The sequence below is a fragment of the Haliotis rufescens genome, unplaced genomic scaffold (genome assembly GCF_023055435.1).
Source record: "Haliotis rufescens isolate VD_foot unplaced genomic scaffold, xgHalRufe1.0.p SCAF_8, whole genome shotgun sequence".
Classification (NCBI taxonomy): Eukaryota; Metazoa; Mollusca; class Gastropoda; order Lepetellida; family Haliotidae; genus Haliotis; species Haliotis rufescens.
This window is the reverse complement of record NW_025964372.1, coordinates 47,278,504-47,305,414: the sequence shown is the minus strand read 5'-3', so window position 1 is coordinate 47,305,414 and position 26,911 is coordinate 47,278,504. Positions and strand designations below refer to the sequence as shown.

The following is a 26,911-nucleotide window of genomic DNA, read 5'->3' as shown; positions in this document are numbered from 1 at the left end:
AAGGTAGACATGTGACGTACATGTAGCTGATGTGCCTGGTTACACGTGTGGTGTACATGTAGCTGATGTGCCTGGTTACACGTGTGATGTACATGTAGCTGATGTGCCTGGTTACACGTGTGGTGTATATGTAGCTGATGTGCCTGGTTACACGTGTGACGTACATGTAACTAATATGCCTGGTTACACGTGTGGTGCACATGTAGCTGATGTGCCTGGTTACACGTGTGATGTACATGTAGCTGATGTGTCTTGTTACACGTGTGACGTACATGTAGCTGATGTGCCTGGTTACACGTGTGATGTACATGTAGCTGATGTGCCTTGTTACACGTTAGATGTCCATGTAGCTGATGTGCCTGGTTACACGTGTGGTATACATGTAGCTGATGTGCCTGGTTACACGTTAGATGTCCATGTAGCTGATATGCCTGGTTACACGTGTGGTGCACATGTAAATGATGTGCCTGGTTACACGTGTGGTGCACATGTAGCTGACGTGCCTGGTTACACGTGTGACGTACATGTAGCTGATGTGTCTTGTTACACGTGTGACGTACATGTAGCTGATGTGTCTTGTTACACGTGTGACGTACATGTAGCTGATGTGCCTGGTTACACGTGTGGTGCACATGTAGCTGATGTGCCTGGTTACACGTGTGATGTCCATGTAGCTGATGTGCCTGGTTACACGTGTGACGTACATGTAGCTGATGTGCCTGGTTACACGTGTGACGTACATGTAGCTGATGTGCCTGGTTACACGTGCGGTGTACATGTAGCTGATGTGCCTGGTTACACGTGTGACGTACATGTAGCTGATGTGCCTGGTTACACGCGCGGTGTACATGTAGCTGATGTGCCTGGTTACACGTGTGACGTACATGTAGCTGATGTGCCTGGTTACACGTGTGACGTACATGTGAAATCAAGAAAACGCCGATGACGAGTAAGCCACGCAGAACCATTGTCGTTGCTAAGGACTGTTTTTTTTTATTTCACAGATAATAGATTTTATTTGGGAAAATCGTTGGTCGGTAAGTTCGGAAAAAAAAGAAGTTTCTGTCCATGTTTTTATTCGTTCTTCATATTATTTGAATATGTTGCCACATGCGCGGTATTTATGAACCTGGTGTTGTTCATACAGTTTTATGTGTTGTATATAGTGTTTGACTGGCATCCTTGAGTTGCATGCAAATTTTAATGTGTTTTATTTTTGTAAGCTTAGCTCCGGCTGATCCGTAAACCATTTTTTTAAATCGTGCCTAAATACCATTTGTGCATCGACTCTACAAAAGTTTACTGTGAAAAGAAAATGAGAAAAACACTATCGGTGTCTTACACTGGCCACTGATGATAAATGTACCCCAGGTAAGGTGTACTTATGTTTCAGATGTCGATCGATGACCTTTCTGAGCTCTGACGCCAACACATTCCATGTATTCACATTAAAGATTTCCTGAAAGACTTCATTGACCAGGCGTGGTGCGGCCAAATGGGTACCGAGCTGGAAATCTATTGAGAGGAAGCTGTAATCAAGCGAAGCGGTGTAATGAGCTATGTCCGTGACCCTGTTGGGAGCGCTAATTATAGAGCGTGCGTCAGAGCGGGAACAAAATGGTTGACGGACAACAATATTTTTCAGCCGCCCTGTACTTAGGGAAGTAGTAGCAGCAGCGGCAGAAGGGTGAATGCGTGAGTTAGCTTTACGCTGCTTCGAACAGTATTTCAGTGATAACACGGCGTGTCAGATGAATGTGGGTGGAAAGTGATTCAGGTCTGGGATGCTTTCCATCTTGTTGACTCTACGATCTGGACTTCGAACCCATAATCATAGGCAATCTCATTAAAATCAGATCTTAGTTCTCTACCGCAAAACAAAGATCTGAGGACATCCCATTACGGGTCACAACCTTTCATCCGACCAATCAGAGCGTTGCATGAAAGTGACAGTCGGAATTTGATTCCTAATCATGCAACCTCGAAAACTTTAACACGGGGTATTCCGAACGATAGTGACGGGCTTTACGACTAAATCCATACAATCTAGACCATCATCTATTAGTCATTCCAGAATATTCTTTTGTTCAAGTTTCATTTTTTTTAGTCAAGAAGTTGTCAAAATATGTTTCGAAGCGTGGTCGCTAATTTGACATTAGTGCCGTAAAGCACGAGAAAGCTACCTTCTGATTGGCTAATGTCGACTTCTTGTCATTCATTCCGTTGGTCGGTCAAAGTTCGCGAAAAGTCGGTCTGTCGTGACCCGTAATAGGGTGTCCTCAGATCTTTGTTTAGCGGTAGCGAGAACGAAGATATGATTTTAATGAGATTGCGATCATAGCTTCCTGGTGCGCCTGAGGGACGCAACTCTGCACAACAGTCACAAAAGCAACAGCAGATGTATAAGTTCTTATTATTTTGATAGACGTAGGATAGTATCAAGTAGTGGTTGTTAGGATAGTAATATCAGTAGTGAGTGGGTTTAGGTTTAATCGGGTTTAATGTGGGAGGAAATTCAGTAATGCATGTTTCCTACTATGGTGAAATCATGTTAGCAGTGAGTTTGTGAGTATGGTTTTACTCCACGTTTAGCAGTATTCCAGCAATATCACGGCGGGGGACACCAGAAATGGGCTTCACATATTGTACCCATGTGGGGAATCGAACCCGGGCATTCGGCGTGACGAGCGAACGCTTTAAACCACTAGGCTACCCCACCGCACCTCATGTTGATATAGTTGGGATAGTATCGGTTGTTTTTGCCCTTGTAGTGGGAGTGAGTGAGGGTAAGGCCGAAGTGATGTATGGATATGGTAGTGGCTAATCAGGAATCGAACCCACGACCATAAGATTCTGGCCGCCTCAAGGGAAGCAACTCTGCGTCTTCCAGTATTCACAGTGTGTCGTATGAGTCGATAGAATCGTGGACTGTGTGGTTACCATGTGTGAGTTAAAACATTAGGTGAGGTGAGGTGAAATTGGGTTTAACGTCGCGTCCAAGATTATTGCACTTATATAGCGACGTTTAAAACATTAATTCTGCCCCCACTGTAAGTGCGAGTCAATACTTAGACATCAGACAAAACATAAGCTTTAAAAAGTTTTCTTATTGACCGTCTGTACATTCGGTTCGAGTCTACACGAATTTCAACTCCCACACGAAGTAAACCTCCACCTGAACCACTTTTATTCCACCCGCAAACGACAAGTCAGCACTTTGTGAAAGAAACCCTCTCAATTCGTCAGTTTATTTGTTGACAGAATCCCAAAGCTGCAACTCGACATATGGTTGTTTGTTTGTTGTTTAACGCGCACTCAGCAATATTCCAGCTATATGACGGCGGTCTTTAAATAATCGAGTCTGGACCAGACAATCCAGTGATTGGCATCAGGAGCATCGATCCACGCACTTGGGATCGCTGACATGCATCAACCAAGTCAGCGAGCCTGACCACCCGATCCCGTTAGTCGCCTCTTACGACAAGCATAGTCGCCTGTTACGACAAGCATGGCCGGCTGAAGACCTATTCTACCCCGAATCTTCACGGGTTTCTTCGCGGGTTAACTCAACACATGATGGAGCATTGCCGGTTGCTACACTCTGGATGACACGTCATCGGCTGTTCTCGCAAGCGCCAATCCCTAGGAAGACGGTAATGTCGCCGAACGACAGTTCTAAAATCTTTATTTTGCGCTCGTCAATTCCCGATTGCACAAGTCTTGTTGTATATATATTAAAACCTGGTTACTATGGAAACCTATATAGGTAAATATTTAAGTCGGAACAAATCAATGCTTCTATGCGAAACAAATTGCTCTGAGATGTTGTGGCTGGGCTTCAAGTATACATATAGGCAATGATATACAAATAATATAGAACAGGTGTTTTCGGGTAGTTGGAATTCGATAAACGTTTACTCAATACTGTAACAGAAAGCAAATTCACTGGCAAGGTGCGATTGTTTAAAAGGAAAGTAGGCTCATGTTGATTGGCAGTCTCACACACAACATTGCTGTGTTTTCTGGTCGAGACACACAGAGAGAGGAGGGGGGGGGGGGGGGGGGGGAGGAGTTAAAGGGGGATTGTCATTACAAGAAAAAGACAGCGGAGTAGAGGGGTCGCCAAAATGTATCACAAGTAGAACGGGAGGGGCTTGTAAAATTGACAGTTCTGTATTTTACAAATAAAAAAAATAACATGTAAACATTATTCAGGGGATGTTTATTTATTCTGGGGTGGTAGTAACATAAGCCATATGACTTGTGCACCAATCCTCATTCATTTATTGAAGAAAAATATGATTAAATCATTTATTATAGAGGGCTGAAGAGACATGAAAAAATGTTACATAAAATCGGTCGGGGCCAAAATATGACACAGTCCCAAGAAGAAGAGGAAGATGGTGATTTTTATTTACATGTAACGCATTGTACATCATAACAATTACTAGATATTTCGGGTCGATGTGTGCAATGCCCGGCCAGTATGACCTATGAGACACAAAAGTCTTAAAGAAGCATAAGACAAGTATTGATGAAAAGGAAACATTAAAAATAAAAACAAATTTATACAATGTCCGCATGTCTTCCCACGTGTCCATACTCACGCCCGCATACGTGCGATCCAATATATATTAGCCGTGCACTAGAATACAGCTAGATGACGTCACTGATGCGTGCAGAGACCTTGAGATGGTGACGTCACTTCCTAAACGAGCTATGGCAGCGAATGACCAATATCTATGTGACGCGTGAAAATCGGGGTTAGAAAAGGCAACTATGCTTGTCGTAAGAATTAACGGGGTCGGTTGGTCAGGCTCACTGACTTGGTTGATGCATGTCATCGTATTCAAATTGCGTGGATCGATGCTCATGATGTCAGTCACTAGATTGTCTAGTTCAGACACGATTAATTTACATACAGCTGGAATATTGCTGAGTGCGGCGTTAAACAACAAACTGATATCTATGTTATTCATCATACCAGAATGGAGATATAATACACTGGATTATCCAGTGTGACGTTAAACGTGTCCGTAACACGCCACTGTAAAGACAGATCGGGCTAGCTTGTTGGAATTTGGAGCGAAAAGAAAGTCACCTAGGACAGTTTTTTTACAATGGCATTTCAGTAATCCAGTATGGGTTCATCCTTCGTCCAATTAAACAGTATAGTATATTCTTAATCAGATTGGTTTGGGGCTATGTTTGGTTGATTGTTGTTAACGCCGCACTCAGCAATATGGGATACGATGGCGTCAACCAAGTCACCGAATCTGACCATCTGATCCATTTAGTTGCCTCTAGCTCTAGACATTCATGGGTTGCCGGGGACATGGATTCTAACCTGGACTACACATGGATTATAGTCAGTTATTGTGCGGCGATAAACAACAAACAAATGCAAAATCCTATTCAATCTCATTAAAAACAAATCTTAGGTATACCGCCAAACAAAGATCTGAGGACATCCCATTACAGGTCACGTCAGAACGACCTTTCATCCGACCAATCAGAGCGTCGCTTACCAGATCAGGAAAGTGTTTTCTAATCATGCAACCTCGAAGGGATATTCCAAACGACAGTTACGGAATTTAGGACTTAATCCATACAATCTTGTCCATCTATCAGCCATTCCGAAAATGTTCCTTTGTTCAGTTTTCAATCGAGAATTTGTCAAAATATATTTCGAAGTGTAGTCGCCAGTTTGAAACTAGTGCCGTAAAGCATGAGAGAGCTGCCTTCTGATTGGCTAATGTCGACTTCTTGTCAGTCAATCCATTGGTCGGTCAAAGTTCGCGCAAGGTCGGTCTGACGTGACCCGTAATGGGATGTCCTCGGATCTTTGTTTAGCGGTAGCGAGAACTAAGATCGTATTTAAATGAGAATTGAAAACCTATTGCAACTGTACATGAAGCGAACTTAAAATAACTCGGCTGCACGAGCAAACGCGAATCATGTGACTCTTTCACCATGGGACTTAACTCTTCCAGACCTACCATTGATCATTTCAGTCGCAAAACATCACACTACGTGTTTTACCACAGTGAACGGGGCAGTAGACCGAGGCTTGATTTTCTTTTTTATTTGTGATAAATTAAAAGTATATTTCTAAATTTAATTTTACCTGAAAATTAGAATCCGACTTTGTCTTATCAATCAGAACCTACTAAGTAGACAACACTCTACTGAGAACACAACAGTTATCGCTGTCATGTTAAAGTCAGGCGAATATGCCACCCGTAGCTCGCACTCTGAAAGAAAATATATACTTGCTGTAAATAAAATATACTGTATATTCCAAATATGTTTATTTCCAAATCGTGATACTGTGCTATAACCCTAATCGAAAAACATAGTATATGATTTAAGGACGGAATGTTTTACGCAAGTGTTTTGTAATAATACAACAACAACAACAACAACAACAACAACAACAACAACATGCCAGGATCACCCAAACCCTCTTTGCTGCATTTATTTGATTAAAAATAATTTCATTAATATTTTTTCTCCAGTATTCCATTTCAGAGGTTCGGCGGATCTGTAAACCGATTTTGCAAAAATGGTCCCACATTTCATTTTTATGTCCCATTACTATAATGGATGGCAACATCTGCAGATGAGTGTCTACTAAATAAGGGGACATAACTCCGTCAGACTTTAATGTTTGCACGGGCACCTGTTACACGGTCACGTGATTTAATCATCGAAGTCGGGTCCGTTAGATTGATCGGGAACATGTGTGCGTATAGCACAGCAGATTGCCTTGGTTAAATATTCATCCATCTACGGGTATCGATATTTATTTATGTAAAGGCTTTTGGTGGTGCAGATTTGCTGTAAGCTCCAAACAGACTTTGTTGGCAGTTGTTAAGTTATAATTGCCCTATTCTTGAAGTTGGATGTAAAAGTGGTGTGAAGAGTTCTGGACAATATCATTTGATTGGAGTTTATCAAGTGTTCTGATTTGAGCTGCGACGTCAGTAAGTGTATGGGAATATATATACCATGTTCCGGGAGGACAAACCAACGGATGAGGAACTGGCATCGCCATCTTTGAGAGTTTGTGAACTGTTTCAACAATTCCCATCTGAAGAGCTTGTGGAGGAATGACATTGGGATACACTCGCCGTACACCATAGATTCACTGAGGTAAAATCCAATGTTCTTTGATGTCATTTTTATGCAATATTTCATGTTTATGGTAATATTTCACCATAATGTTTCAGTTCAAAGTGGATCCGGGTTGCAATATGTCTTCAGCAATCCATGCTTGCTGTAAGAGGCGACTAACGGGATCGGGTGGTCAGGCTCGCTGACTTGGTTGATGCATTTCAGTTGTCATCGGATGCCAATTGCGTGGATAGATTCTCACGTTGTCAATCACAGGATTGTCTAGTCCAGACTCGATTATTTACAGACCTCCGTCATATAGCTGGAATATTGCTGAGTGTGACATTCAACAACAAACATTTCAAAGAGCCAACTGCCATTGCTTCTTATACATTTTGATGTTGGATGATTCTGTTCCTGAAGTCAATAGAGTTAGAACTAGCCCCCACTAACCCATGCTTATCGTACGAGGTGACTAAATGCATGATGTGGTTTGGCTGGGCGAGTTGATTGATTGCATGTCATCCTACCTGATGGCATTGACTGTTCATTATGTCAATCACCGGTTCGTCTGGTCCAAATTTGATGATTTACAGTCCATCCTCATACAGCTGGGATGAGTGAGTGACTTTTCCTTCAACCTACAGTGTTTAATATGACAAAACTACTTTAATTAACAGGTATGTATTACAGATAAATATTTATCAGAGGGAAAAAATGCAGTTGAAATATTGACTTTCCTATTCAAAAATGTTCTGAACACAAGCAATGCCGTTTGACAGCCAGGATGGACATTGATTTGTTTGATGCAGTGAGTGTTGTAAGTGTGATGCTGGTATATGTGAAACATTTTGGTTATAGATGTTTAGAATCTTTTTAGGCAGATTTTGCTAGATATTTTTGAAAATACTGAATTCTGTTTTCCAGGAATATAAGGTGTGAGTTTATCAAAGATTTAACCAATATTTTCAAGATGTAGACATAATAATTCCTATATTGAGATTCTGGGTTGGAGAAGGTCTCAGCAACCTATGCTTGTTGTGTGAGGTGACTAACTAGATGAGGTGGTCTGGTTTGGAGACATCTTAAAACCTTTTCATTAAGAAATAATGATCATTGCTCTTAATATGACATGTTCGTCTGGTCAAGAATCAAATAGTAACATGACACTGTCATTGGGTTGGAATATGAATGAATATGGTGTATTTTTCTTTGGAGCCTGAGACCCTTCTTACCAGTATCAGATGGGTGTCCACAAACAAACACTGTAAATTAGAATGTGTAACTTGTTCAAGTGACATGATGGAATATGCCCTCTTGGGTAGAGTGACTGAATGTCAATCACTGGATAGCCTAGTCCTCACTATTATTTACAGACCACCTTCTTATTGTCTGAATATTGTTGAGTGTGGCATTACACAACAAAGAAACAAACAAACAAACATCAGTTGACCCTGCTGGCCAGATAATTGTTTTACTTAATTCTATGTCTGTATAATGGTAAACAAAGTATGGAGACCACAAGGCATGGTATTGGCGCCTCATGCCCAGCTCCTTGCCCTGCAGACTTCTCTTGGACTTAATTGGCAGCATCATGAATAATTAAATACATGTGCAGTAAACATTAGACAACTCATCTGATCGTCTCTATGGGAACCTGCTTGGTGTTTTATTGGTGCACTACTGGAGGTCAGAGTTCACATGTAGCCTTAGGCCAAAGACTCTCCTGAGTATCTGTCAGATGACCTTATCAGAAGAGGGAGGTATGTAAAAAATGAAATAAAAAACAGTTCAAGTGTTTAACGAGTTTTGTGACAGCTTCTTTGAGATGTGCTAAGAGATTCAGTGGAGGGTGAGCTAGTTGGGTTACTATGGTAGTATCTAGGTGTACAGATTGACTTGACACTGACCTTGGGACAACAGAGTGTGACCTTGTCTGTTAAGAATATTGTGACCTTGTCTTGGGCAAACTTGTTTCATGTCATGGTTTACATTGCTTTTGCTAGTCTGTCTCACAGTCCCTGCATCATATTATTTTCCCTTCCCAGCCCTTACACTAATAGCCCTAAATGAATCAAGTCTAGATTTTCCACAGGTTTTCTCACTGGTGATTCTTTCAATATAAAAGTTGTTTCTGTCAAAATTATGTATTTGTTATCTTTTTGCAAACCCAGTGGTTTACCAGATGCAAACTAGAGCCTGATGTCAATTATTTGAACAGTGAATCATGGGGTGTGTCTGTTTGAATCGTTACGACCAAATCAATTTTTGCCATCGTAGCCTGCACATATTTTTAAATGTTGATGTCATATTTTAATTACTTCATTACCTGATCGAAAAATAAATAAAAATAAATAGCTCATTGATGTCCATCATTTATTTATTTAAATGAAAGTCATTCTGACGTGGAGTTAAAAAACTGCCGCTGGCTTCTTGAATCACTGATAGTGATGTAGACATGGAATTGATATATAATTTTTTTAATGTATAAGAGGACCTACGTAACTAGCGGGAGACATACTGTATTCGACGTAATAAGCACCCAGGGTGCTCTCAAAATTAGAAATAGGGGGCTCTTATTAGAATATTATTTTGGTGAAAAAAACAGAGTTGAAAGATAAATATCATGGTTTATGCTGAAAGCCTGAAATGTTTATGTAGGACAGATATATTTTTCCAGAATTTAATTGCCCATAATTAAGGGTGCATATAACACATGAGTGCGTATTATGAGCGAATAAATAAGTCTTGTTGTACATTGATCAATCGGAAGGGGTGCTATTTGGTATTGTTGACTAGCCAATATCTTAGCTTATTAGAGCGGGGCACTTATTTCGTCGAATATGGTAATAGAAATAAATACTTTTATGTTTCATTTATTCCTTATCACCTGCTTTTCAGTAGGGGCAGCGGGTTCGTGAAACGAAAAATATAAAATGTGTGGCCTTAGGCTTTGTTTCAGACCAGGAAAATCCCACCCATGGTCAGGGCAGACATTTGTTTTATGGTTTCTGGTTAGTATAATTTATTTTTTGTTGTTTATACAGCAGTTGGGACCCCCTATTTCCAAGCCTGGGACCCCCTATTTCCAAGCCTGGGACCCCAATTTACATGCATGGCACCCTTAAAAAGCATGACAAAATGTTCCCGGAGTGAGTGAGTATAGTTTTATGCCGTTGATAGCATAAGTCCAGTCATAACATGGACACCAGAAATGAGCTTCACACATTGTACCCATGTGGGAATCAAACTACGGTTTGCGGTGTGATGAGTGAACGCTTTAACCACCAGGCTACCCTACCTCCTCCTTGTTCCCAGGAATCACAGTTAGGAGGGCCATGCACATACTTTGAACACTTTTAGGTTCATCGATAAATATATACACATACATTTGTGTAATTCAGCAATGTTCAGTTATTTTGTTATAATTATATTGTTTGTGCTTATAGTTAGATCAAATAAATGTTAAATCTTTCAATACCTGAAATTCCATCGAAGGAATATTTTTGTCCTGTGAGTTTTCTTTTGTTAAAATCGAAATTTCCATTTTAGGGTAGTATAGAAATAAAGCCAAATAGATTTAGAAAGCTGATATCTGATTGGCTCAAAACCCCACGCTTTATTCATTTCTATTGGGCAGTCAAAGATCGCTCGGGGTCCACCTGATGCGACCTTCTATGGAAGTGTTTTCAGATCTTTACGCAGAGAGCTATTGTGTTAGAGTAATAGATCTGATTTTAATGTGAATGCTCGCCTACTTTGCCTTCCTTCAGTTTTCAAAGTTTTGATAAGTAGGGACAGCATTTGGTGACTTGATTCCATTTGATTGAAGGAGTTGACACCATTGAAATATAACTATGTGTGTGTTGCAACTGTTAGATAAATGATTGCGTATCAGCTGATTGCGAAATTCATTTATTGACAGTTTCATTTGAAAGTGTACATACTTCTATTCATTTGGCTTTAAATGATTTAGAGGGATTATTACGAAACAGGCTTTCGGGTAAAAATACCCAAGATGTTATGTTGAAATTTCAACATACTAAGTTGAAATTTCAACATACTAAGTTGAAATTTCAAGATACATACAAAGTTGAAATTTCAAGATAATCATTTTGAAATTTCAACATAACATCTTGAATTTTCAACTTATGTATCTTGAAATTTCAAGATACTGAGTTGAAATTTCAACTTAATATCGTGAAATTTCAACTTAGTATCTTGAAATTTCAAGAAATAAATAAAAAACAAATGGCCCTAAAAGGCTTCTGTACAAATGTAAAGAAAGGGAAGGTAAAACAATATTGAATACATGTACCACTAAAAATTATGGATACCCAATAAAAATCAAAACCATGGGTAAAATTCTCAAATAACCGAAAGCTTATCCAGAACTGCATACATGAGGAAAACCGTCAGTGATGGGGGATATAGAGGTCTAACATGCTGCTTACAGCCACAAGCTGTGGTCCTGATCAATCTCAGTAAAATGGGATCTGTTACTCCATACCTCCCTGCAAGAAGGTCTGACAAACCTTCCACAGGGGGTGTCAGGTGAACTCTGACTGACCTTTGACCTCCCAATCTAAACGAAGGATGTGTCGAAGGATGTGTCGAAGATGATTCAGCTTCAGTTCTTTCTTGGTTTGGAAATTTTGATCTTAGGACAGACCAAATTATTTACTTGTTTTGTGGGAAAGGATTTTTGAAATTTGTAGATGCAGGAGGGGAAAAAATGATCATAATTTGCTCAAGTGGTCAAGGGAAACAATCAAGAATTTATAAAACCTGCAGTTGTGCATAGAATTAATGTCTGTCACATTTTAAAGTTTTATAAAAGATGGTTCGTGTTTTTCATTGAAAGTACAAACTGATTCTATCCATTCTCCATGTTTGGATTTTAGAGAGCACAGTGCGACAGTCGCTTACAGAGTTATCCTCAAGACCAAATACTTCTATAGATGTATATACATCTTTGCCAAGACATAGGAATTATGCTCCTTGACAAGGTTGAAGGACCTCCTACAATTATTACACTAACGTAACTTGACATAATGCAAGAAGAAATGGCAAAATGAACGATCAAAATGTGCAAGAACAATTTGAGTTTTGTTCATTTGTCCACCATGTTTGCTGCCATTACTCTCTGCTTCAGCAATAGGAGAAGAAACACACAATCCGACTGGCTATTGGTAGAGACATTGCAAATGGCAATAAGGCTTCCACAATGAATACATATCAGTTTAGAGTAGCCTCCCTTACTTGGAATACAGACATATCTAATAGAGTTCTACTTTGAATTTTTACCAGTGGTAAAATAGAAGACAATAAATTGGCCTGGCCTTAACAAAACAGGACACAATCATCATCTATCGGCACCATACCCGTACTGGTGGTTTTCACGAAAGTGTCAGACGGCTACACCTGCCATCTTGATCTATCGGCGCCATGCTCGTACTGGTGGTTCTCACTGAAGTGGCAGACAGCTACAACTGACATCTTGATCTATCGGCGCCATGCTCGTACTGGTGGTTCTCACTGAAGTGGCAGACAGCTACAACTGACATCTTGATCTATCGGCACCATACCCGTAGTGGTGGTTTTCACGAAAGTGTCAGACGGCTACACCTGCCATCTTGATCTATCGGCGCCATGCTCGTACTGGTGGTTCTCACTGAAGTGGCAGACAGCTACAACTGACATCTTGATCTATCGGCACCATACCCGTAGTGGTGGTTTTCACGAAAGTGTCAGACAGCTACACCTGCCATCTTGATCTATCGGCGCCATGCTCGTACTGGTGGTTCTCACTGAAGTGGCAGACAGCTACAACTGACATCTTGATCTATCGGCACCATACCCGTAGTGGTGGTTTTCACGAAAGTGTCAGACGGCTACACCTGCCATCTTGATCTATCGGCGCCATGCTCGTACTGGTGGTTCTCACTGAAGTGGCAGACAGCTACAACTGACATCTTGATCTATCGGCACCATACCCCTAGTGGTGGTTTTCACGAAAGTGTCAGACGGCTACACCTGCCATCTTGATCTATCGGCGCCATGCTCGTACTGGTGGTTCTCACTGAAGTGGCAGACGGCTACACCTGACATCTTGATCTATCGGCACCATACCCCTAGTGGTGGTTTTCACGAAAGTGTCAGACGGCTACACCTGCCATCTTGATCTATCGGCGCCATGCTCGTACTGGTGGTTCTCACTGAAGTGGCAGACGGCTACAACTGACATTTTGATCTATCGGCACCATACCCCTAGTGGTGGTTTTCACGAAAGTGTCAGACGGCTACACCTGCCATCTTGATCTATCGGCGCCATGCTCGTACTGGTGGTTCTCACTGAAGTGGCAGACGGCTACACCTGACATCTTGATCTATCGGCACCATACCCGAACTGGTGGTTTTTACCATAGTGGCAGACGGCTACACCTGACATCTTGATCTATCGGCACCATACCCGAACTGGTGGTTTTTACCATAGTGGCAGACGGCTACACCTGACATCTTGATCTATCGGCACCATACCCGTACTGGTGGTTTTTACCAAAGTGGCAGACGGCTACACCTGACATCTTGATCTATCCGCACCATACTCATACTGGTCATAATGTCACTTGTACTAACAAGTTTTAGGATTAACCAGAGACTAACATTTATTCCCAGAAATATAGCTACCTTATTTAAAAATATATATCTACAAAATGAAAAAAATAAATCAAAATTGTGCCCACAATAATGCATAATTTCAGCCTAGAGCTGAGGCGATCTAGAGTTGCCCAATCATTCTAGACTTGAGTTGGACTCCTTTTTTGGTTTATTCTCTCGGGTCTGGGAGACTAGACTAACCAATGCTTTGCCTGGTACAATACCATCACATGATATGGGACATCACTGGCTTGTCTGCTCCAAGGACTTGATACCTTACAGGTTATGTGGCTGGAATATTGTGGTGTTGAATAACAAACCAACTAACACTGATACAATATCACATTCTATAGTGAGTGAGTGGGGTTTTACGCCGCTTTTAACAGTATTCCAGTTATATCACAGTGTGTGAGCTTAATGTGGGAGGAAAGCCCGAAGTGATGCAGGTCTCAGACATGTACCACTTCGGTGAAACCCACGAGCACGGGTATGGTGCTGACAAACCTAGAAACATAATCAGGGCGACCAGGGATTCGAAGCCACAATCATAGGTTTCTGGCGTGCCCAAGGGACGCAATTTTGCACAGCGAATCGCGGCGCCTTAGACGACTGGGCCACCCGTGCCCCCCACATTCTGTAAGTGCAGTTTCTTAATACCATGAATTAGTCAATGAAATTCCTCTACCAGATCATCCATCTGGGTGAAATTACATATTCCATTCCACAGCTTCTTTTTAAATTTTTGAGTCTGGTTACCAGATAGTTTAATTTCTGTGATGAAATGTTCATCCCCCACTTGGGTGTCACACTGAGATTTCCCACTGATATTAAACTGCAATCACCCACAGCTGTGATATGGGTGAAGCTCCACCTCTCAGTCATGTCATTGATTGCGTAATAAACACGATTTGGAAGTGGACCAATCTCATTAAAGTCAGATCTTTTACTTCGATAGGATACCTCTCCGCGTGGAGACAATCTGACAATCCTCCATAAGACGTTAACACTCCAATCAGCCAGTCAGTGTCAAGGCTTCTAAATTTGGGTATGAGTGAGCATTCAGACCACCTTATCTGATTTCTGTATCTCTAAAATGAACTTAAATGGACAGTCCTGAATGTAAATTGTAAGGCTGTTTCATTATGTTCTTGTGGATATTTTATACACCCTGTCACAGAGAGGAACATCATTTATAATCCAAAAATGGCTCCCACAGGAGATATCGCTTGGGTGAGATCAAGCAATATCTACATTGTAGATATCACTGCAATGAAATTGCAACACATTGCTTTGCAGACCATTGTGACGTCAATGTTACCATGACGTCACAATCAAATGACATTGTTAATGGCTCTGCGACTGAAGCTGCTTATTACTGTCTACAAACTGAAAAAGTTGGAAGAATGATGTTGTATGATAAATCAAATCTCACCCTTGTTTCTTTTGATATAGAGAATCTCACCCGAGTGTATTTTGATATCAAATATATCAACACAAGTTGATAAAAGTGGGAAAACTCTGAGGCTTGCCGAGGATTTTTTCCACTTTTATCAATGAGTGTTGATATATTTGATATCAATAGACACGAGGGTGAGATTTTATTTATCATCCAACATCATTCTTCCAACTTTCAGTTTGTAGACAGTAATAAGCAGTGTCTTCAGTGTAAAAAGTACTGCTAACAGCTTCAGTAGTAGAGCCAGTAGTGATGTCATTTGATTGTGTCGTCATGGTAACCAATGTCATCACAATTGTCTGCAAAGCATTGTGATGCAATGTCAGTGCAGCGATATCTACAGTGTAGATATCGCTTGATCTCACCCAAGCGATATCTCCTGTGGGAGCCAGTTTTGGATGATAAATCGAGTATATCAACACTCTTTGATATACCGTATTCGATGTAATAAGTGCCCCGCTCTAATAAGCACCAACGGCGATATTTGCTGATATATTGGCTAGTAAACAATCCCAATTAGCACCCCTTCCGATTGATCAATGAATACCAGACTTATTTATTCGCATATAATACACACTCGTGTGTTATATGCACCCTTTATTATGGGCAATTAAATTCTGGAAAAATGTATCTGTCGTACATAAACATTTCAGGCTGTCAGCATAAACCACGAAATTTATCTTTCAACTCTGTTTTTTCACCAAAATAATATGCTAATAAGAGCTCCCTATTTCTAATTTTGAGAGCACCCTGGGTGCTTATTACGTTGAATACGTTAAGTGGAAAAGTGGCTTACCGAGGTGTTTTTCCACTTTTGTAAACTCATGTTGATATATTTGATATCAAAAGACACTCGAGTGAGATAATATATATCAAAGTAAAAGAACTTATTTCAGTCACATTCTTCTGAAATCTTCTAAAATTAACTTTATATTGTTTTGCTTTTTATGTCTTAGTGATTTGTCCCAATGCTTACAATTTTAACATTCAACACAATATGAAAGGAGAAATCACTATTTTCTGTGTATTTGTAATTTTTTTTATTGAAAAAGTACATCACAGAAAAGAAAACAACATGATTTGTTAATACATGTATCCCTATTCCAACATGATGGATCTTAGGTGTGTTGTTTGTAATTAGACATGTTTTATGTCTTGGTTTATGAAAACTTGGTAGGTAGGTTAAATTATTTTTATTAAAAGACATTTTTGATTTTTCTGTTCTGCAAAAGTTGACAGAACATCTTGCTAAATGCATCATTTATATAAAACTGTTCTTGCTGTTAAACATTGTATGCAGATCTTTTCGTTCAACATGATATAGTTCATGTTTGGCAGAATAGTGTAAAAATAGTGATTTAAGTACTACTCAGAGAAGGGTTCAAGTCTACTCACTTTCTCACATCCTTAAACACACCAAAACATTCTCCACCAATCTTTGTCCAAAGATATATAAAAAGACAATGAAGCAACATACTGGTCTTGATTAAAGCCATTGTTATACCTCTGTTAAGAATCTTGCAATGCCTTTGGTTAATCCGTATCACGTGATGAAACAAGACATTTCAATGTAGGCACCCAAATCACGTCGTTTCTGACACTGACCTTGCATATTGACTTGTCACATGATCAGTATTGACCTGTCACTTGATATTGACTCTCGTCTGCAAGAAAACAAGATGGCGTCTGGTATTACACAGTTCGTAGGTAACTGTAATGAAACAGAGGATGGTTTAAAGGCTTCATAAACTTACCTAGTCTAGTGGCACTAGAACATTACAGAAGTTTCTATAACATACTATCACTGTCTGCGGTATACCGGTCCACATGTTTACACACCACACTAGCATCTATATATCGTAACTTCCTGATGACTGATCACTGTCCAAACACAATGCAATATGCGTCTACTGAATCTCAACAGTCAACCTGCAGCCTGAGGGGAATGTATATCACGGACTCAGGATAGTATAGGTTCCCAGCACTCCATCATTGTGTGTATGGTTGTAGAAGGAGATGGCTAAATGGATGGGCTGGTCTACTTGGTGACTTGGTTGATTGCATGTCATTGTACCAGACAGCGTTGACATAATATCAACCACTGGTTTGTCTGGCCCAGATTTGATTATTTACAGGTGGCTGGGATATTGCTGGAATATTACCAACTGCAACTTTATATGAAAAAAAGTGGTAACATTATAAATATGGCTCAACGTGTATGAAATGTTTACTTTCAGACAATGCGTCACTGACCATGTAGATGCTACTGATGGGGAGTCTCAAGATGACAACCACGAGGCGTCGTAAAGTTGAGTCAATTCCACGCTTCAAAACCATGTCTGTGAACGTGCGTCGCCTCCATGAGGCCCTGACTGTGCATCTGGATCAACAGGAAGTCAGCACCTTCGTTGATGCCCTAAATCTGTACAACAACCAGCGAGATGTTTTTGAATTTGTCAACACTCTACGAAAAATACTGAACTCTCCTCAGAAACGACAGTTATTCCCCCTTGTTAAACGTGTCATTCCACGTTCTGATATTCAGGCATTCGAGTTACTAACAAAGGGAGGTAAGCGCTACAATACTCTTCCCCGTCCTGTTCTCTATCGGCCCCATGCGGCGGACATCGCTGTGTACAAGAAACAACACAGTCGACCTCCGAGTCTTCATGGGAGTCTTCGAGAGCGACCTCGCCATGCAATATCAAAGGTCAATGGTCTTGGACCACTCTCCAAATCGGAGGTTAAAGGTGAAGCGTTGCAAATCATCATCGGTCAGCCATCAGATGAGGAGGATGGTTTTGGGTTTACAATACGAGGCGGTGTGGAGTATGGCCTTGGGATCTACGTGTCGGCCATCGATGAGGAGGGCCCTGCAGACAACGAGGGTCTAAAGGCAGGGGACCTCATTACGGAGGCTAATGACATTTCGTTTGAGAAGATCTCACACGATGAGGCTGCCAAGGTAGGACATTTTGTTTTTATCATCCAAAACTTGCTTCCACAGGTGATATTGCTTGGGTGAGATCAGGTCTGAAATTGTTAACAGTGACATCATCAGTCACCATGACAACACTTATCTCTCTGCCACTGAAGCTAGTTAGCTGTACTTTTTACACTCAAGACACATGTTACTGTTTACAAAATAAAAGGGTTTGGAGATTAATTTTAGATGAATAGAATCTCACCCGAGTGTCTTTTTATATGAAATATATCAACGCTCATTGATAAAAGTTAAAAAGTCTGAGGCTTGATAACAAAGCATGCTCAGGTGAGACTTGATTTATTGTATGTCATAATCTTCAAATAATACTTGACAATCCGTATATCACCGACCGCCTCCGTGGTCTAGTGGTAGAGCGTCCGCCCGGAGAGCGGAAGGTTCGGGGTTCGATCCCCAGCCGCGTCATACCAAAAGACGTTAAAAGATGGTACTTGTTGTTACCCTGTCTGGCGTTCGGCATTAAAAGGGCTAAAACAAGGACTGGTCGGCTCAGAGTCAGAATACTGTGTCTTAGTGGGGTATTCATGTTAAACTGCGGCATGGTATCTCAGTGTGCTAGCACTATAAATCGGCATCAATCCGGACTAGTACAAGCAGCCCCCTCCCCCCCCCCCCCCCCACACACACACACACACACGTGCACATCGCTATATAAGTACAATAATCTTGGGTGCGACGTTAAACCCAATTTCCCCTCACCTCACCAGTATGTCACCATTCTGTTATGATATATTCCCTGGACACTTTAACAACCACAGTTTCAATTTGAGCCGAATGACATGACACTAAGCAGCCCAGTCAAATTACAGTCAGGGTTAAATCTAGACCCGTTCAGAGTCCGATATTCGGACCCAATGGTCTGCAACAAAAGTCACTAAAAATTCCTAAACTGAAAGTAAAAATTTCCTTATTCATGTTCATATAGTTTATGATGGTGGCATCACTGGCATCGGTTAATTGATGTATGAATCAAAAAATCGATGTGTAAACTGTATGATTCTATGTAGCAGAAAATTTGAACATAATTTTTTTTATTCATACCAAAAATACAAAAATAAATTTGGCAATAAAAACGTGTTATCTACAGTAGTTTAAAAACAAACAATTATATAGATCAAAATTATAAATCAAAAGCAGACAAATATGACAAGATTGATAAACATTCCAGGCGTAACAATACTTACTGTGGCGTGACATGAATCAGGTGATTGTTAAATTTATAAACATTTCTTGACACGCCCACAAACTGTCCTGTTTGGAGTGAGTGAGTTGGGTTCAATGCCGTTTTTAACAGTATTCCAGTTATAGCGCGGTGTGTCAGCTTGATGTGGGAGGAAAGCCCGAAGTGATGCAGGTCTCAGACGTTTACCACTTCGGTGAAACCCACAAGCACGGGTATGGTTCTGACAAACCTAGAAACAAAATCGGGCTAACCGATATTCGAAGCCACAATCATAGGTTTCTGGCGTGCCCAAGGGATGCAACTCTGCACAGCGAATCGCGGCGCCTAAGGTGACTGGGCCACCTGTGCCCCCCCTTTCCCGTTTGTAAATCCTGAGACAAAATTGATATTTCTCAGTATTTTCGGGAACAAAAATATATTTTTAAAAAGATTGCAGCCCCTCCCTCAGAATATCGAATGGTCGTTCCCTTACTGTGCATGGATTACAGCGTGTAGTGAGATGCTGTCAGCTATATAAACAAACCACACTGTACACCAACATCTGTACTACTCCACATGCAGGTGTGTCTGCTGCTATTACAGAAATCATGTGGCAGGCTATTCCAAGGTCACAATAACTTAGATTTTCATCCAAATCTTAAAAAATGATGTCTTCCAAGAGATGATATTCTTTATACACGTGTTGAAATCTGATATTACACAAAGCGATATCAAATGATTTGCTTCATGTGCAGGTACTTGGGAAAATATAGGGATGTCAGGTCAGGTGACAGGCAAGCAGGAAAGTCTCAATATCTATTATGGCCTAAATGATATGAATTTTATATGAGCTCACTGATCCCATTTTCAAAATTTCCATCAACAGTAAAATTTTAAACATTTATTTGTTAATTAATTACACTGTACATTGTTTCTAAATTTTGGTTAGCAGAAAACTTTTTAAACATTTAGTTAGTTCAAAGTGTTATATTTTGTAAACAAAATGTGGAAAATTGTGGAATGCAAAATTCATATTGATGTCAATAACAAGTTCTAGTTGTGAACCGATTGATCGAATTATCGATTTACCAATAATTTGTATGCCAAAATTTTATTATCAATCACTTAATCATAAAATTGATAATAAAATTGAATTCCTTGTATTCCTTGAAAAATTCATACTGTAATGAATAAATCTGTTTGTCTCTGTTTGAGATTATCTCATGTTATTGTCTCATTAAATAAGCCAATTAACAATCAGCTGTACATGCAGTTTTCCCGTCATCTAACAGTGACTCCGTTAATAAGATTCTGGGTAAGAATCGGTCCCCAGCAATCTATGCTTGTGAGAGACAATTAAATTGGACTGGGTGGTAAGCCTGTTTGATTGTGTGTTGCTGGTTCACGAAGATGAATTGTCACTAATGATAGCATCCACTGGTTTGTCTGGTCCAGACATTTAACTTTTTGCAGCGATCCCTGATGTCAGTCATTTTTACACATTTAAGAGTTGAAATTAAAAAGTATATTAAAAATCAAATCATTACACACTACCTCAGTAGCAACATCTATTTCGCTTTGTACCAACATCCCTTGGTTCATTGACGAACATTTAGTCCCAGAAACAAAGTTATCATATTTTAAGATATAATCCAAAAGGAGCCCAGAAGAATGCTTATATTCAGGCCCACCCAGAGCTGAAGCTATCAAGACTTGCCAAAATATTCTAGACTTGAGATGGATTTATTTTGTGATTTAATCTCTAGGGTGTGGGAGACTGACTTCTAGGTTCAATTCAATGAGCTGATAATGTAAACTGTTCAAATATGTGAATTACAACCTGTGATTATTTTCTCCAGATTATCCGTGCAGCAAAGCGCCTTGAGCTGTGCATCTGCCGTGTCGGTAGAATTCCTGGCACCCACGTGGTACACCAGGCCTACAGCTGGGTGGATCCCCGGGGCAGGGCAGTGTCCCCGCCCCCTGAGCTGGAGCACATGGGCCCCCATCAGGAGGTGGGGAGTCTGCGGAGTAGGAGCGGGTTGATGCTGCTGAAGGGGAGTGATGAACGGAAGGTAGGAGTTCTCTTCAGCTCGAGTACTCCAAACTTACCATGTTAAGAAAGTGTTCAAAGAAATTCAATGTCTTATTGTGTATAATACATGCAGACAATGAGGCCTGTTCCTGTTCATAAGACCAAAGACTTACTCCCCTTTAAAAGACCAAAGACTTATTCTGCTTCATAAGACCCAAGATTTATTGCCCTTCATAAGACTCAATACTTATTGCCCTTCATTAGACCCAAGACTTATTGCCCTCTTTAGACCCAAGAGTTATTTTTCCCCTTCATTTAACCCAAGACTTATTGCCCTCTTTAGACCCAAGACTTATTGCCCTTCATTTGACCCAAGACTTATTGTCCTTCATAAGACCCAAGACTTATTGTCCTTCATTTGACCCAAGACATATTGCCCTTCATAAGACCCAAGACATATTGTCCTTCATAAGACCCAAGACTTATTGTCCTTCATTTGATCCAAGATATTTTGCCCTTCATAAGACCCAAGACATATTGTCCTTCATAAGTCCCAAGACATATTGTCCTTCATAAGACCCAAGACATATTGTCCTTCATAAGTCCCAAGACATATTGTCCTTCATTTAACCCAAGACATATTGTCCTTCATTTAACCCAAGACTTATTGTCCTTCATAAGACCCAAGACATATTGTCCTTCATAAGACCCAAGACTTATTGTCCTTCATCTGACCCAAGACTTATTGCCCTTCATAAGACCCAAGACATATTGTCCTTAATTTGACCCAAGACATATTGCCCTTCATAAGACCCAAGACATATTGTCCTTCATAAGACCCAAGACTTATTGTCCTCTTTAGACCCAAGACTTATTGTCCTTCATTTGACCCAAGACTTATTGTCCTTCATAAGACCCAAGACTTATTGTCCTTCATTTGACCCAAGACATTTTGTCCTTCATAAGACCCAAGACATATTGTCCTTCATAAGACCCAAGACTTATTGTCCTTCATTTGATCCAAGACTTATTGTCCTTCATAAGACCCAAGACATATTGTCCTTCATAAGACCCAAGACTTATTGTCCTCTTTAGACCCAAGACGTATTGTCCTTCATTTGACCCAAGACTTATTGTCCTTCATAAGACCCAAGACTTATTGTCCTTCATTTGACCCAAGACATTTTGTCCTTCATAAGACCCAAGACATATTGTCCTTCATAAGACCCAAGACTTATTGTCCTTCATTTGATCCAAGACTTATTGTCCTTCATAAGACCCAAGACATTTTGTCCTTCATAAGACCCAAGACATTTTGTCCTTCATAAGACCCAAGACATATTGTCCTTCATAAGACCCAAGACTTATTGTCCTTCATTTGATCCAAGACTTATTGTCCTTCATAAGACCCAAGACTTATTGTCCTTCATTTGACCCAAGACATTTTGTCCTTCATAAGACCCAAGACATATTGTCCTTCATAAGACCCAAGACTTATTGTCCTTCATTTGATCCAAGACTTATTGTCCTTCATAAGACCCAAGACATTTTGTCCTTCATAAGACCCAAGACATTTTGTCCTTCATAAGACCCAAGACATATTGTCCTTCATAAGACCCAAGACTTATTGTCCTTCATTTGATCCAAGACTTATTGTCCTTCATAAGACCCAAGACTTATTGTCCTTCATAAGACCCAAGACTTATTGTCCTTCATAAGACCCAAGACATATTGTCCTTCATAAGACCCAAGACTTATTGTCCTTCATAAGACCCAAGACTTATTGTCCTTCATAAGACCCAAGACTTATTGTCCTTCATAAGACCCAAGACATATTGCCCTTCTTTAGACCCAAGACTTATTGCCCTTCATAAGACCCAAGACTTATTCCCCTTCATAAGACCCAAGACATATTGCCCTTCTTTAGACCCAAGACATATTCTGCTTCATAAGACCCAAGACTTATTGCCCTTCATAAGAACCAAGACTTACTCCCCTTCATAAGACCCAGGACTTATTGCCCTCTTTAGTCCTGAGAGTTATTCACCTTCTTTAAACCCAAGACTTATTGCCCTTCATTAGAACCAAGACTTATTGTCCTTCTTTAGACCCAAGACTTATTCCCCTTCATTACACCCAAGACTTATTGCCCTCTTTAAACCAAAGTTATTTCCTTCATAAGACCCAAGACGTATTCCTGTTCATTAGACCTAAGACCTATTTTCCTTCATAAGACCCAAGACGTATTCCTGTTCATTAGACCTAAGACCTATTTTCCTTCATAAGACCCAAGACGTATTCCTGTTCATTAGACCTAAGACCTATTTTCCTTCATAAGACCCAAGACGTATTCTTGTTCATTAGACCTAAGACCTATTTTCCTTCATGGTCTGTGGAGTGCATTTAACAAACATTTCATCAACCATTTTACCAGACATTGTTTGTAGAGTGGTATCAGCTGTTGAGTGATCTTAGTCAATAAACATGATTAGTGTCCAGATTTGTTATGAAGATAAAATAAATTTATTATTATGCTGCAGACTTTAATAGGAATGAAGTTAAGTTCTGAAAGTGCTCTCTTAAAAATAGAATGTATTCTATCAACGGCACACAAATGGGTCAAGTTACAGTTTCGCTTATAACAGAGATCAACACACTGTGCAGCCAGTGGGTAATTAAAATTTAATAATTAATCATCTTGAGCCCAGAACTGTTAAATAATTCAGGCCCTAGCAACCATCACATCTCTATACTGGGGAGAGAGGACAACCATTACATGTGGGGGGTCAGGCATATTGTCCGACACAATCAATCTATGCACAGGACGAGCACTGGCCTTGGTGGAGGGGAGGGAGGGGAGGGGGGGGTTGGTGGGAGGTAGAAAGTTCTTGCACAGGATGATCACTGGCCTGGGTGAGGACGGAGGGTGGGGGTGGCAGAGGTGGGTTAGATGATGGGGGTTGGGTTAGGGATGGGGGTTGAGTTAGGGGATGGGGGTTGAGTTAGGGGATGGGGGTTGGGTTAGGGATGGGGGTTGAGTTAGGGGATGGGGCTTGGGTTAGGGATGGGGGTTGAGTTAGGGGATGGGGCTTGGGTTAGGGGGTGGGGGTTGGGTTAGGGGATGGGGTTGGGTTAGGGGGAATGGGGTTGAGTTAGGTGATGGGGGTTGGGTTAGGGGATGGGGGTTGGGTTAGGGGATTGGGGGTTGGGTTAGGGGATGGGGTTGGGTTAGGGGATGGGGGTTGGGTTAGGGGATGGGGTTGGGCTAGGTGATGGGGGTTGGGTTAGGGGATGGGGGTTGGGTTAGGGGATTGGGGGTTGGGTTAGGGGATGGGGTTGGGTTAGGGGATGGGGGTTGGGTTAGGGGATGGGGTTGGGCTAGGTGATGGGGGTTGGATTAGGTGATGGGGGTTGGGTTAGGGGGTGGGGGTTGGATTAGGGGATGGGGTTGGGTTAGGGGATGGGGGTTGGGTTAGGGGATGGGGTTGGGTTAGGGAATGGGGGTTGAGTTAGGGGATAGGGGTTGGTGGTGGGTGATTGTTAATAGTTCAGGCATATTGTCCCACACAATGGCAACTGGCTTGGGTGGGGATTGGGATTGGGTGTGGCAGGGTTGGGTTAGGTGATGGGGGCTGGTGGTCGGTGATGGTGGAGAGCCATTGGCCGGATGGGGTAGTGAGTGTGGCGTGGCGTAGTTGGGGATGGGATGGTGGTAGGAAGCCCCTGCAGTGACTGAATCCATTATGAGGATAAACACACAGCTGCTCTAGATAACTAGGTGATGATGTACTTATCAGGGGCCAGTCATATATATGTTACAGACAATAGTTATGGCTGGGGATGGGGGAAGGAAGTATGTTTTAGGGGCCTCTGGAGAATGGATGGGTTCAAGCAGCACAATGCATTGAAGACCCAGTTCACACATTTGTGGACAAGCACATGGAGTAGAGTCAAACAGAAAACAACAATCTATTTGTGTATTCTTTAGTACACTCATGTAGGCAACCATCTTCCCGAGGCAAAGGAGTTTTCTGACCATGAAAGTCCAGTTTCTACCCTTGCTATACTTTGCTGTTACATTTTTCCTGGACTATTGAGTCTATGTATTCAATCAAAATCACATAACAAAATTGACCTCCAGTTCTTAAACGGCCATGCAGATTTCAGTGGATTGCAGGATTTGTAAGGCATGTGTACCATCAGCTTAGCTTCAACAGATATTTTCCAAATCTTTTCAGGTTTTTATTCCAGGTGCTGACATGATTTAATGCACCTCCCGAAGTAACACCCGTTTTATTACAATTTAGAGCTTGATTATCCATCAGATCGTTTTGATTGAGCCCCGCTATTTTGTTTCAAGCAAATGCAAGTGATATTAGAGGTCGAATCTGATTGGTCAGTAGGGCAGACATAGAAGGGACATATCCCGTAATAGCCTCTGGTGGCGCTACATTCGAGCCCAGAAATTCCAGTCTAGTTCGGCAAGGGTGGAAACTGGACATTTACAGTCAGTTAACTTCTTTTCCTCGGGAAGATAGTTGGCAACATCTCTGACATCTGTCCCTCCACTCTCCCTCAAAATCAAGTTTAGAGGGGCAGTGGGGTAGCCTAGTGGTTAAAGTATTGGCTTGTCACAGTGAAGAACCAGGTTTGATTCCCCACGTAGGTACAATGGGTGAAGCCCTTTTTCTGATGTCCTCCGCTGTGATATTGCTGGAATATTGCTGGAATATTGCTATGAGCAGTGTAAAACAATACTCACTCACTCAAGTAGAAGTACTGAACTGTTGCCTTTTGTGGTACAGGAATTTATCTGACAACTTTAATTCTGAGATTCCACAGCAACAAGTGGTTAGGTTTAAATAAGGGAAGGGTTCCTTTCTGGAGCATGACTAACAAAATGTTCAATATTTCTTTGTGCACTTGTTTTTATTTCAACCTATCATGCCTAATGTTTCTAAAATTCCATGAAAAGACACCTTTTTCAGCCAATGCAAAATGTCAAGGTGAGCTACTGAACCTAATGATATTTTTTCAAAACGACAATTGTTTTGTCTGAGGTAACAAGCACACAATGATCGATGCTCGAGACAGCTGGTTGTCACAGATACTCGTACATGACTCGTCAATAGCGACACCAACTTCTGCTGCACATGTTGCCAGCGTATACAATACCCCACAGTACAGATTGTCAAGTCTAGCTGGAGTACGGGGAGATTGATTCACATGGAGAATATATTTACTGATGCAACAGCAATTGTTATCAATATTTGGTATCTTGATCACTTTGTAAACAGGCTCTCCTGAAGACTACTTAATTATAACTGGTTTAAATTGATCAGTCTTTGGATAAGAAGGTAGAAAAGCAAATATTTGTGGTGTTTATTGAGAGTTAGGGGATCAATCACTTAAATTGCATTTACATATATTAACAATTTTCGTAATTTCACTTGTCTCCCCACCAATTGGTCATATCTA

At 40.9% G+C, this 26,911-nt stretch overlaps 1 protein-coding gene across 2 annotated transcripts in view; it reads left to right on the top strand.

Annotated features, from left to right (window-relative positions):
- Positions 1-6,786: 6,786 nt before the first annotated feature.
- The window catches only part of LOC124152777 (whirlin-like), a 64,217-nt gene continuing 44,092 nt past the window's right edge, over positions 6,787-26,911 (top strand). For both annotated transcript variants that reach the window (XM_048389037.1, XM_048389035.1), the window contains exons 1-3: positions 6,787-7,155; positions 17,470-18,197; positions 21,258-21,473. In XM_048389037.1, the coding sequence (XP_048244994.1) occupies positions 17,493-18,197; positions 21,258-21,473 (921 nt within the window). In that variant the 5' untranslated portion in view covers positions 6,787-7,155; positions 17,470-17,492. The remainder of the gene's footprint in view (positions 7,156-17,469; positions 18,198-21,257; positions 21,474-26,911) is intronic.